At 47.0% G+C, this 13,393-nt stretch overlaps 1 protein-coding gene and 1 pseudogene across 6 annotated transcripts in view; one reads left to right on the top strand and one right to left on the bottom strand.

Annotated features, from left to right (window-relative positions):
* Positions 1 to 921: 921 nt before the first annotated feature.
* On the top strand, positions 922 to 1,494 carry LOC132014882 (securin-like; annotated as a pseudogene).
* Positions 1,495 to 4,049: 2,555 nt separating this feature from the next.
* PIGG (phosphatidylinositol glycan anchor biosynthesis class G) overlaps positions 4,050 to 13,393 on the bottom strand; it is a 46,785-nt gene continuing 37,441 nt past the window's right edge. For 4 of the 6 annotated variants that reach the window (XM_059378740.1, XM_059378757.1, XM_059378765.1 and 1 more), the window contains 3 exons: positions 10,298 to 10,461; positions 9,819 to 9,917; positions 4,050 to 5,550 (listed from right to left, as the gene is read on the bottom strand). In XM_059378740.1, coding sequence (XP_059234723.1) covers positions 5,337 to 5,550; positions 9,819 to 9,917; positions 10,298 to 10,461 — 477 coding nt within the window. In that variant the 3' untranslated portion in view covers positions 4,050 to 5,336. Of the gene's footprint in view, positions 5,551 to 9,818; positions 9,918 to 10,297; positions 10,462 to 13,393 lie in introns of those variants that run through there. The other 2 variants (XM_059378749.1, XM_059378790.1) reach the window with 2 other exon arrangements.

Raw genomic sequence — 13,393 nt, 5'->3', positions numbered from 1 at the left:
TCACATTTAGGTTTTTAATCCATTTTGGGTTTATTTTTGTGTATTGTGTAAGGAAGAGGTCCTGCTTCATTCTTCTGTATGTCACTGGTTTTCCCAACACCATCTATTGAAGAGACAACAGATGTCTTTTTACCGTTGTATATTCTTGCCTCCTTTGTGATAGATTAATTGACCATATAAACTTGAATTTGGGGTGCCTGGGTGGCTCAGTGGGTTAAAGCCTCTGCCTTTGGCTCAGGTCAGGATCCCAGGGTCCCAGGACCGAGCCCCACATCGGGCTCTCTGCTCGGCAGGGAGCCTGCTTCCTCCTTTCTCTCTGCCTGCCTCTCTGCCTACTTGTGATCGCTGTCAAATAAATAAATAAATCTTTTTTTTTTTTTGAAGATTTTATTTATTTATTTGACAGAGAGAGATCACAAGTAGGCAAAGAGGCAGGCAGAGAGACAGAGGAGGAAGCAGACTCCCCGCTGAGCAGAGAGCATGATGCGGGACTTGATCCCAGGATCCTGAGATCCTGACCTGAGCCAAAGGCAGCGGCTTAACCCACTGAGCCACCCAGGCACCCTAAATAAATAAATCTTAAAAAAAAAAACCAAAACACACCTTGAATTGTTTCTGGCCTATCCTATTCCATTGGTCTACAGGCCTATTTCTGTGCCAGTACCATACTCTTTTAATTATAGCTTCACAATATATCTGGAAATCTGGGATTGAGATACCTCCAGCTTTTTTTTTTTAACTTTAATTTTTCAGTGTTCCAAGATTCATTGTTTATGCATCACACCTAGTGGTCCATGCAATACATGCCCTCCTTAATACCAATCACCAAGCTTACCCAACCTCCCACACCCCTCCCTTAAAATTGCTTTGGTTAGGCCAAGTCTTGGATGAGTTTGGCTGTCAATCCCAACCCAGTCCAGAATGGCTACTCTGATCCTTGTTAATAAGGAAGGTGGAGAACCAGGCACCTGTGGCTCCCAAGGACAGGCTGAAGCCAGGGTCTAGGACTCCAGCCAAAGCTTTAGATGGGAGATCTCACGTTTCAGTACCAGGTGTAGGCAAAATGTTTGATGCTCAAGCAGCCTTAGCTAGAGTTGACACAAAGTCTTTGGGAACTGTCAACAGAGCCACAGAAAATTCAGTAAAGACTAATGGGCCTCACAGTCAGAAGCGGCCAACCTTTTCTGCCTAAAAGGTGACTGAGAAGACTGTCAAAGCAAAAAGCTCCATTCTTGCCTAGGATGACACCTTTCCAGAAATAGAAAAATTATTTCCCTTCAATCCTTTAGATTTTGAGAGTTTTGACCTGCCTGAAGAGCACCAGATTGCACACCTACCCTTGATTGGAGTGCCTCTCATGATCCTTGATGAGGAGAGGGAACTTGAAAAGCTGTTAAAACTGGGGCCCCCTTTACCTCTGATGTCCTCTCCACCCTGGGAGTCTAATCTGTTGCAGTCTTCCAAGCATTCTGTGGACCTTGGATGTTGAATTGCCACCTGTTTGCTATGCCTTACATATTTAAATTTCTTAGCACTTAGTAGCTTGTATGTTTTGTATTAATAAAGCAGCTCTCTCAAAGACAAAAGAAATGCTTTGGCTATTCAAGTCAAGGTCTTTTGTGGTCCTATACAAATCTGAGGAATATTTGTTCTAGTTTTGTGAAAAACACAATTGGTATGTTGTTAGGAATTGCACTAAATCTGTAGAATTGCGGGGGGAGTGGAATATGGACATTTTTAACAATATTACTTTCATTCATGAGCATAGTATAGCTTTCCATTTGTTTGTGTTGTCTTTATCAATGTCTTATAGTTCTTAGAATAGTGGTTTTTCACCTCCCTGGTTAAATTTACTTGTAGGTATTTCATTTTATTTTGGTGCGATTGGAATCAGATTTGTTTTCTTAATTTAGCTTTTTGCTACTTATTGTTAGTGTATAGAAATGCAAAATACATGAAGCAAAAACTAACAGATTTAGAAGAGAAACACATAAATTCACAATTATAGTTGGAAATTTTAGCTATCTTCTTGGCAATTGAAAGAATAAGTAGAAAACGAACCAGTAAGAATGTAGAAGGTCTAGTTGACAAGTACTTTGGCCTAATAGCTATAGGACATCATATCAAACAATTGCTGAATCCTTTTTTTTGACCATTGCACATGGACTGTTCATCAAGACAAGCCAATTGCTAGGCCATAAAAGTGAAGCAGGAAATATTTCAAACTGAATGATAATAAAAAATGCAGCGTATGAAAATTTATAAATATAGTGAAAATAAAAAAGGTAAATTTATAGCTTTAAATGCTTATATTGGAGAGGAAAAATGACTTAAAATGATTTTAAGTTTCTATTTTATTTTATTTTATTTTATTTTATTTTATAGGATTATCCTTGGTCCCAGGGACTGTCCTTCTTCTTCTTCTTCTTTTTTTTTTTTAAGATTTTATTTATTTATTTATTTGACAGATAGATCACAAGTAGGCAGAGAGGCAGGCAGAGAGAGGAAGGGAAGCAGGCTCCCCTCTGAGCAGAGAGCCTGATGCTGGGCTTAATCCCAGGACCCTGGGTTCATGACCTGAGCCGAAGGCAGAGGCTTTAACCCACTGAGCCACCAAGGCACCCCTGTTTCTATTTTAAAAAGCTAGGGAAAAAGACACCAATTAATAACCATATTAACTATTCGGTGGCCAGGAACGAGTTTTAAGCATTTTACTCCCTAACGTGATAGCGTGGTACTTACATGTAGACGTTTTGCTATGTGTAGCTTTACTTTAGGGAACTGGCTGGGTCCTTTGTTATGACATGAATTGTAGTCTCATGGTTTTCTATTTAAAATAATGGAAAATAGATCCCCAGTTAGTGTTTTAGCATGAAACAACGGATTTTCAGAATGGATCATTAAGTTGGAGATGTCCTATAACTAGAAAAAACAATTTTAGAAAGTGATAAAAAATTTTAAATATTTGTAAATACTAGATATCTGTACATTAAGAAACACTCTCCCATCAAAATGACAAGAAATAATGGTGTTGAGGATGTGGAGAAAGGTAACACTTGTGCACTGTTGGTGGGAATGTAAATCGGTGTAGCCACTGTGGAGATGATATGGAGGTTCCTTAGAAAGTTAAAAATAGAACCGCCATCTGATACAGTAATTGCACTTCCGGGTATTTACCTGAGGAAACAAAAACAGTAACTCAAAAAGATGTCTGCATCTCTGCATTCATAGCAGCATTATTTATAATAGCCAAGATGTGAAGACAAGCTCAGTGTCCACTGACGGATGAATGGATAAAGAAAACACGACATAGATACACACACACACACACACACACTCACTCAGACACGAAAAAGAAGAAAATCTTGCCAATTGTGACAACACAGATGGATCCTGAGGGGATTCTGCTAAGTGAAGTAAGTCAGACAGAGAAAGACAAATACTGTATGATCTCACATATATGTGGAATCTAAACAACAAAAAACTAAGCTCGTTGATACAGAAAACTGACTGGTGGTCATCAGAGGCAGGGTGGAGAGTGGGTGAAATGGGTGATGGGGGTCAAAAGATATAAACTTCCAGTTAGAAACAAAGTCCTGGGAATATAACTTGCAGCATGGTGGTGATTGTTCAAGATGCTGTACTATATATCTGAAAGAAAGTAGGTCTTAAAAGTCCTTATCACAAGAAAAAATGGTAACTCTGTGGTGAGAGGTGTTAACTAGATTGGTCATGGTGACCATTTTGCATACAAATATCAAATCATTGTGTAAGTTAAAGCTGTAAGCTAGAGAGTTTTGGAAAACTTGCATCTGCCTCTGTGAGTGTCCAACGCTGGAAGACTTTTCTGAGGAGACTGCTGGCAATAATGACTGATTTCTGGCGTGAATACTGTATGGTGTCAACGTCTACACAGGTGTTGTTTCCACATGATCCTACAGAATCCTATCGGGGCAACAGACCCACTCAGGAAGCAACACAGACAGTGAACTTTAATAGAGCAGAACACAAAGTACACTGACACAGTTTCAGAGTCCACACTGCAACTATTATTTTCCTTTTTAAAATAACTTTTATTTTCAAGTAGTTTAAATCTCATAAGAAAAAATCATACAGAAAGATCCATGTACGGTTCACCCAGCTCCCTGCAATGGCATGTTAACACGGACAGAGAACCTGTCAACCAGGCAGTCCTGTTACCTCAGGTGCAGACCTCAATGGGGCTTTACCTGTTTTGCCGGCACTTGCTTTTCCTCCAATTAACCATTAAGGAACCAGTGTCTGTCAAGTTTTAGAGTAGTGTCAAAAAGAACATCTACAGTGACTACAAAAAGGATTTAAAAATATTCCTCCCTTTCATCAGGGAGGTAGACAAACCATAAGAGACTCTTAATCATAGGAAACAAACTGAGGGCTGCTGGAGGGGAGGTGGGAGAGTAATGGGGTAACTGGGTGATGGGCATTAAGGAGGGCATGTGATGTAATGAGCATTGGGTATTATATTCCACTGATGAGTCACTGAGCTCTACCTCTGAAACTAATAATATACTGTTAATTAAATTTAAATAAAAAAAGACATTCCTCTCTTTCCCAACTATGTATCTGTGTGACTACTTCAATCAAACACACACATGACCACAGACAGAATGCAAACTCTAACCCAGTCTAACGGAATAACTTAATCTTCAACTAAGACACTAAAGAGATGTGCAAAAAGGTAAAACACCACCACTCTCCACAGTAGATATTCTTGGCTTGGAAAAGTTATTTTCCTTAAAAATATTCTATGTTAAGATGGAATGAGTTTGTATCTTTATACTTTCAATGAATAGGTTTTGAAATGTCTTAATGTTGAAAGATGTAACACACACTAATGCTCCTTGAGACCTCCAGTGGTTTCTAGAGTTATTAAGGGGTCTGGGCTCTGTGAATAAACCCCGGCAGCAGGTATGTTAACACGGACAGAGTTCCCAGGCTCTTGGAAGTCCACAAACACCATAATAAACCCGAGACCTTTTTATTCACCAATTAAAACACACACATTTGAGTGAAATCTTAACTTATTGAGAGGAAATTAAAAGTTCAGAACTTTATGGAGTGATTGTCAACAGGGGAATATGATTCATATTCCAACTAAATGATTTTAAAAGTGACCCTTTAAACCGTTATTTAATCTATATTCAAGTACATCAGAGAAAGAAACTGAAACTATTCAACAACTTTGTAGAATTCACAATTTTCTTTAGAACGTTCTTGTGTTTAGGCAGATCTTTATTTCATTACCCAAATGCATGAAGTGAATAGTAGACTTTAAAAACATATTGTTTTTGCAGTGGCTAAGACTTTGTGTTGGTTTGATCCATGGCCGTGAAGAACACACAGATGGCAGCTGTGATGAGGACGTGCATTCCCTCATAAAGAAGTTTTGGAGAAAACACACTCCATATAAACAAATGGTGACGCAGGGATGTCACCAAAATGATATATGCGGAGACTGGAAAAGAACAGGTCAGTGCGTAGCAGAAGCAAGCGTGACTCAGTGCAGAACCACTGTTAATACAAAGGGAATGTGTATTAGTATATGGCTTTTTTGCATCACATAAGGTATGAACACATACGTAATCAGTATTTTTATTGTGAAAATGGCCGTGGTAACTCTTATTCCTGGTATACCCCCTGCCCAATCTGGTCAGTCTGGTGGGCCCATCCAAGGGAACAACAGCTGCAGGTGGTGGCCTTGTCACTTTCTAGTGACTCAACCTGCAAAATATTTGTGAAAAGTGTATCCCCCAATTTTGCAATAGTTATGTTTAAGAATTGTGTGCATGTACTACTGTAAAATACATCACAAACGCTATGAAACATGATGAAATGAAAATCACACAGGATGAGAAACATGTTTTGAGCTCTGCTTTGTGCTGCTCAGTGAGGCATCTGGTGGGTCTGGTCTGGGGACACTGGCCTGAGAGGGCATGCTAAGCAAATTAAGAGCAAAGAAGAGCATTCTCAAACATGTGCACACCCTCAAAGCATACGTCTGTCCTCCCTTTCTTGTCAAACCATCACACAATCATTACAGAAATCTAATGTATTCTTGAAGGCAACTTGCTGAGACTGCTTCTTCTAAAATGAGAGTTCCATCACACACTCACAACACCTCACAGATCCTCAGAGGCCAGGATTTCCAGGCTCTTGTTAAAGCCCAGTTCCAGGTCTGACATCTCCCGCAAACACCACGATGACTACAGGTGGCCTTTCTGGGGCTGGTAAATGCCGCACATCACCACTGCCCTCCCCTTCCTGAAATATGACCCCCATTACACACACAGCCACTCTCACTGTGTAGGACTCTCATCACCACGGCCATGCACAGGGATAGGGATGTGGGATTACTGGAGTCCCAGGTGGGGAGCAGATGGTCTTTATGCTCTAGGGGACCTCGGGGGGGCACCATGATCACACTGGGAAGGGTCTGGGCACGAAGGGTGAACAATGAGGAGTTCTGTGTAGGGGGAGCAAAGACCCTGAGGCGGAGAAGCGAGTGTGTACAAGTGTGCCTTTATGTGTGTGCACGTATGTGCTCTGCAAAGGAGTTCCTAGGCCTAGCGACTCAGCGCCACTACCTGTGCCACTCAGATCACCTCGGCAGGCTCAATGTCTGACAAAAGATGCCAACAGCCACTCGGGCCAAAGGATGCCTGGCCCCTCACGCTCACAGCTCTTGCCCTCCGCTGTGCCCTCACCAAACCTGACGGGCTCCCCATCTTGGGCCTTGGTGCCAATCCTTTCTTCCTGTTGGGTTCTCTAGCTGTTGCCTCGACCCCTGGCAGGGGACAGTCTGTTTGCTTCTACTTGCCACCATCCTGTGGCCTCATCCCTGTGCATGTACTCCTCCTCCCTCCCTTGATTGGTTGTGATTACTTTTACCCATATGCTCTTCTTTGGGAGGCCCTCCTGACCAAAACCAGCAGACTCAGGGGCTCAGCCATTCTGACCTCATCTCTATGACATGCTCAGGAGATGACTGACTCATCTTTCTGCTACTGCTGCCAGACCATGAACTCCTCGGGGGAACCCTTGCGCCTGCACCTTGGGTCCTACTCAAGATCCAGTCCCTTAGGCAGAGATCTCAAGGGAGCTGGGCCCTGTGGCATTACTTCATTAACTCCTTCGAGGGCCACTGCACCAACACCTGCTGAGGGAAACTCTTGGGAAAAGCTTCATGAAGGAAGCTTGCGGCTCATGGCCCTGCTACCCTCTCCTGGGAAGTGCCATGGAGTCTGTGCTCAGATAAGAGCCTACTGACCGGACAGTGAGGGTGATGGGGCTCCCAGGAACCTGCCCCTCCTGGCATTTCAATGTCACACAAAGCAAACACTGACTTATTCAGAAGACTCTGCCTTCTTCCTGCCATAGCAACACCCAGTAGGGTCACCATTCACAGAATTTCAGCAAAGAACCATGTGCACCTAAGGGTAATAGGTGAAGGCCTTGCAGCCTGGCTCATCACGGCTGTCCACCAGGCTCCAGACCAGAAGCCAGTTCCTGAAGCCAAGCATCACGGACCACCCAAGACCCAATTTTTGAGCCATGAGAAATATTTTTTTCCTACCATTTTAATCTGGCTCTAGTTTTCTTTTTTTTTCTTTTTTTTTTTTTTTTAAAAGAAATTCTTTTTTTTTTTTTTTTTTAAAGATTTTATTTATTTATTTGACAGAGAGAGATCACAAGTAGGCAGAGAGGCAGGCAGAGAGAGAGAGAGGAGGAAGCAGGCTCCCTGCTGAGCAGAGAGCCCGATGCGGGACTCGATCCCAGGACCCTGAGATCATGACCTGAGCCGAAGGCAGCGGCTTAACCCACTGAGCCACCCAGGTGCCCTCTGGCTCTAGTTTTCTTGACTTTGAATCACTCCCACCCCAAAACCAATGGGTAAATTTTGATGTTTTAAGCTTTTAAAAAAGGAAAAGGAAAACCCTTTACTAAAATAAAAGAAACATTCCTTAATTAGGGAAAATATCATATAATACTCCTAGGCCAATTAAAATGCTTTCAGCTTACTTATAAAAAATGCTTTGTCTTTTTGTCTCCCCAGTATAAACAGATGAAAATGCAAGAAAGTCAAACTGTGATTTCAGCGCCAAGGAAGCTGTCCTTCATAGAAGACCAGACTCTCACTGTCTGGCCCTCCTCCGGAGCCACATGCACTGTGGCAGATAAGTTCTCCTAGGCCAACTCGTGGCCCCCTAAGTCCCCCACACATGATGGTACTGACAAGGATTGAGGCCTCCCAACCTGACCTAATCCTAGGCACAGAGACATCAAGGAGCCTGCTAGGGAGAGAACCAATGGCTCCGTGGGTTCAAAGACAGAATGAAAGCCTGAACACCCCTCTGCTCGGCCAGCAGCACCTTGGCTTGCAAGTGCTGACCACCAGCCCCGCAGTGCCTCTAAGAGGACTCTATTATGGATGATCCCAAAGTGTGTATACGAGGAAGACACGGTGGCTTGTAGGCATCTTCCTTGTCCTCAGGAAAACCAGCTGGAGGAAACAGAGTCCCACGTTTGGAAAAGCTGAGTGTTAACTGTGGCAATTTAGAGGGGAGGCTAGAAGGTCTCTAGAACAGGAAGCCTGCTCTCCACAGCTGAAGCTGTTACTAGCTTTCTTGCTCTAAACTTTGACTTGAGAGTGTCACCCTACTCACACCTACACTCCCTTTCACCCCATATGTAACTGGGCAACGGCAAGAGATGGTGGCTTGTGGACAGGAACTTCAGGGCAGAAGTCAAGGGTCACCATGGTTTGGGTCCCAGGAGCCAGTCTGGGGCGAGAATGAGAGGAATCCCATGAAGTATGTGGGGACCCCCAAGTGCTATCCTGAGAGGTGGGGCCTGAACATGTCCCTGGAGCTTCAAACATGGGGTTAACAGTCACCACAACAAGGGCTGCATTTTTTAAAAGGGCTGCATTTTTAATAGGGGGCAGAGAAGTGGGGGTTAAAGGGGTAATAGGAACAGGAGCCTTCACTTCCCCTAGGTGATACCCCTGGGGAAGACAGGAGACAGTGGGACATTAGGCAGGAACAGTGTCCTCCTGGGGTCTCCCTAACTGACTGTGATCTACATGTCCTGCGGCCCACTCAGCACAAGGATGGCCCGGCTCCTGAGCAAGATGCTGGCATCTGGGTGTGCAGTGGTGGTGGGGCATGCCTGTGGGTTGACTGTGTAGCTTAAGAAATGCACAGGGGCAGGCGCCTGGGTAGCTTAGTGGGTTGGGCCACTGCCTTCGGCTCAGGTCATGATCTCAGGGTCCTGGGATCGAGTCCCATATCGGGCTCTCTGCTCGGCAGGGAGACTGCTTCCCTTCCTCTCTCTCTGCCTGCCTCTATGCCTACTTGTGATCTCTCTCTCTCTCTCTCTCTCTCTCTGTTAAATAAATAAATAAATAAATCTTAAAAAAAAAAAAAGAAAAGAAATGCACAGGGGCTTCTGGGAGGGGGGCACTGGGGAAGACAGACACGGCATGGCTGCTCATGCTACCTGCAGCACCCGTGGGACTCCTCGTGTAGGCCCCACAACCCCGGAGGCAATACCATCTCCCCATTTTACAAAGGAAAGTGCAGAAACAGCCCACATACCACTCAGGCCACACTCTGCCAGGATGGACCCAGGCACTGAAGTTATCATGGTGCCCAAACACCACCAAGTCCCCGCCTTAGGAAACCCCCTTCTGGGAGGGCCAATGCATAAACAAATAATAAAGCACCAAGGAGCATGATGGGCAGGAGGGTGGGGTGGGCTGTCCCATCGGTCTGCGGTACCATGTGGAGCCTGAGGGGGCCTCTTGGGACAGGACAGGGCATGGCCACCGAGTGAGAAGCCCTTCAGGCCTGTGCAGGCTCCTCTTTGCAGCAGGGCCCCTGGAGGTGAGAACGAGCATATTTTATCTTCATGCCCCAAATGGAAGACCCCTCCCTGCCCACACCACTCAACCAGGCCACCAGCAAGCAGAGAAGCCGAGAAGGGATTTTCCTTCCTGTGCCCCAGGAAATCACATGCTGGTGTGACCTGGAAGAGAGCAGCTGAAGCTGGATACTCCCATAGCCTCCCAGCCATCCTGACACAGGGTGGCCACAGACCTGCTCTTGCACTAGCCTCTGACCCACATGCTGTGGAGAGAAAACTGATGAAGGCCATTAGGCCCTTGGGGTTGAGAACCCCGTATGTGGAATAAAGTTCTCTCTTCAAACTGTCAACCTGCCATCAGATTTTGTGCTGAAAGACAAAGGAGGAACTTCACCTGCGGGTTTCTGAGCTCAGGAAGCTCACTAAGTGGCTGGCCCATAGCACAGGCCCTGCGAACGTGGCAAATGCGGTCAGGAACGCAGCTGGGACCTCCATGTAGGTGTCCAGGCCCACGAAGCCTGCTGAGACGTCCACTGTGGCTATGTTGTTGGAGTTTCCCTGGAACACAAGGAGAAACAGCACTGACACGGCCACCAGCAACCACAAAAAGTTTCGTGCGGTCATGGCGATATGGACACACAGGAGCCCCAGCCTCTGCCCTCTCCTGTCCTACCTCGCTCCAGGTCAGGAGGAGCAAGTGAAATGTATTCTACCTTTAAGAAACTCAAAAAATGTAAGTCTGCTGATGCACTATGGCAAATTCCAAACTCTTTTCAGCTCTATCTACCTGAGATAGACACGCTGACCTCCCTGCGTAAGGACCTGTCTGAGGGCTGTACCTGGCTGGCTCTGGGGGGCAAAGTGGCCAAGGAGAGGCTGAGGGCGGTGTTGCCATATGGCCTCTGCAACAGGTAGACACGGCTGGTAGGCAGGACAGGGCATGCTAGTCACTGGGAGGGCTTGGCCACTAGGTGTCTAGCTGACGTGTGAGACCCGAGACCTTGCTGAGTCACAGCCCAGCCCTGGGTTAGGGGTGGGGTAGTGGGGTGGGGGATGTACAGCTCACCCTGCCCAGGAAGGTGGGGTTTGCATCCAAGGGAAACCTCTCCCAAGATTCAGCTCTTCTCTCCACATGCAGTCTTTATCACTGCTGGTGTCCTTTCCTCAACTATTCAGGACATTTTTAAGTCTGACATTGTCTGCCTTGGTCCATCCAAGTCCCCTCCTGGAACCACTTCTCAATGACCCAGGACACAACTCCAGCGGGGGTTTTTGGCTTCACAAATGTGACAGTGGAACTCCACTGCCGCCTCCTTTGCCGTGTCACTTCAGGTGGCCACCGGGTCATGCTGGCAGATCTCCGAAATATCTCAAAGACAGGCATTCACTCCTGTCCTCACACCCCTCTTACAGCAGGCCCCTTCCCTGACAGCAAGCTCCACTGTGCAGCTTCCCCTTCATCCACTTTGCCCCTGGCTGCCGAGGCTCTCTCCTGATGACCTAATTCCTACCTAGAAGCCCCTCACTGTAGACTGAGGAACTCCCAGAGCTGCTGAGAGGAGGGAAGAGCAAGAACCCCAAGTGCTGCAGCAAGGGGAGGCGTGATGACGACAGACTCGTGGCTCCAGCACTGGAAAGCCGATGGAGGTCCCACCAAAGCTGCCTCAGTCGTGGAAAGAGAATTGGCCACAGACCATTATGGTCCAGACTGCCTGCTCTGAGGCTTTACTTGCCTTAACTCATTTAATCCTCAACTGTTCTGATGTGGTGCCATTGTGACTCTCAGGGAACTGGTGGGAAACAGGCAGAACATGCCAGAGGAGGCTAGCTGGGCACCACACTCCCAACCCCTGTGCTATCAGGAGTCCCCGCGCTGAGACAAGCAAGCGCTGAGACCTACAAGCAAGCCTGTAGGTCTCCTAGGAAACCTGACCACGAGGGAAGGGCAAGGGGGAGCGTTGAGACTAGGGAGGTCCGCCTTGCTATTGGTCACTGCCTGATGCACCAGGGTCTATGCTCATTCTGCATGCTGACAGACCCCCAGCACAGACCACAGTGCTGCTGCAGGGGCACCGGGGCTCTTGGACACATGAGTTCCACTGCCAAGCACCAGCACCATGGTGCCGTTATCGTCACTCCCCATGGAATGTGGCCAACGAGGAGGATACTGAACGTGAGGTGGTCTCCTCACTGGGGGCATGACAGTGGCTCCATCACTCTTCCTGACACCAAAGCCTTGGCACAGGCCAGAGGGCCTAACCAGCAGACACCTTCTTCTTCTGAGCTAAGAGGGAAACCACCAGAATCTCGCCATCTGTGCCCACAGGGTCTACCATGTGACCAGTTGCCACTCCTACATGGAGCCCTGGCTATCCACGCACCTCTGGGGCAGGAGCGTTCTGTGCTCACTGGACATGCTTGCTGTCCAGCACAGTTCCCAGGAACTGGATAAGGGAGGGGGCTTGGCGATTTTCCATGGTGATGGCATTCCCATTCCCCACCAAGGCACTTGTGATCAGAGACACAGAACTCCTGGATGGAGGCGACCACCAGGATGAGGCCTGTGTGTGACTTTCAAAGAGAGGACTGTGAGATGGACAGGCCGTCTAGAAACTTCTGGAAAGCTTAGCAAAGCCTGAAGTCCTTCTACAGCAACACATCAGCTACAGTGAATGGCTAAGCGTGAAAGAGCCGCTGACAAGGCCAAGCAGATCTCCCCCAGAGGCTGACTCCAGACCCGGTCTCTCTCCTCTGCGACTTGTGCCAGTATTTACAATAGCCCTCCTTCATCCTCCTCCCCTTCTGAGTTGGAATTCCTGGGCAAACTGCACTCCCTCACATCCACAAGGCTGGTAACCTTTTACATTTCTTCTGATTGGTAAGAAAAGCTTGTGGTGTCTGAGATGGGGCTACTGGACACCACGGAGACACACACAGCTGAACCACTGTGTGGCTCAGCGGAGGCCAGCCTGCACGGGGTGGAATTGACCAGCACTTCTCCAGGCGCTGCATGCTGGTCGTCAGTGTGGTCTTCGGTCACCAACACTTCCTGGGATGGGCAGCGACTCCAGGGAGGTCCGATTACTTTCTAGGTCCTACAGACCCCAGTCAGGCCTCCTCTACAGGTCCTGAGGAACATCGGCAAGCAGAGAGCAACTACGCAGGATACCTACCTCCTGTTTGTCACTACTTGGTCCTCACAGCAGCCAAGGAGGAGATAAGCTGTTGAGTGGCCCATTTTATAGATGACACTAGGGCACAGCAGGTGCCTGCCAGAGGCCGCCTGGCTTCTTCTTCTTCACTGGTGCCAGACACCAGTGTTAGGGGCTACAGCTACCCATGTGCAGGGCTGGACAGAGTATAGGGGTCCTCTAGGAAAGATGGATGGTAAGGAGGGTCTGAGGGTCAGGTCACATTCTCTAGGACTTACGGATTTCTAGAACTTCCCCCTCACCCCCTTTGGGCTTCCGGGAACAGACAGAGAACAGTG

The sequence above is a fragment of the Mustela nigripes genome, chromosome 1, assembly GCF_022355385.1.
Source record: "Mustela nigripes isolate SB6536 chromosome 1, MUSNIG.SB6536, whole genome shotgun sequence".
Classification (NCBI taxonomy): domain Eukaryota; kingdom Metazoa; phylum Chordata; class Mammalia; order Carnivora; family Mustelidae; genus Mustela; species Mustela nigripes.
Note: the sequence above shows the minus strand (reverse complement) of the source record. Positions and strands in the feature narration are given on the sequence as shown.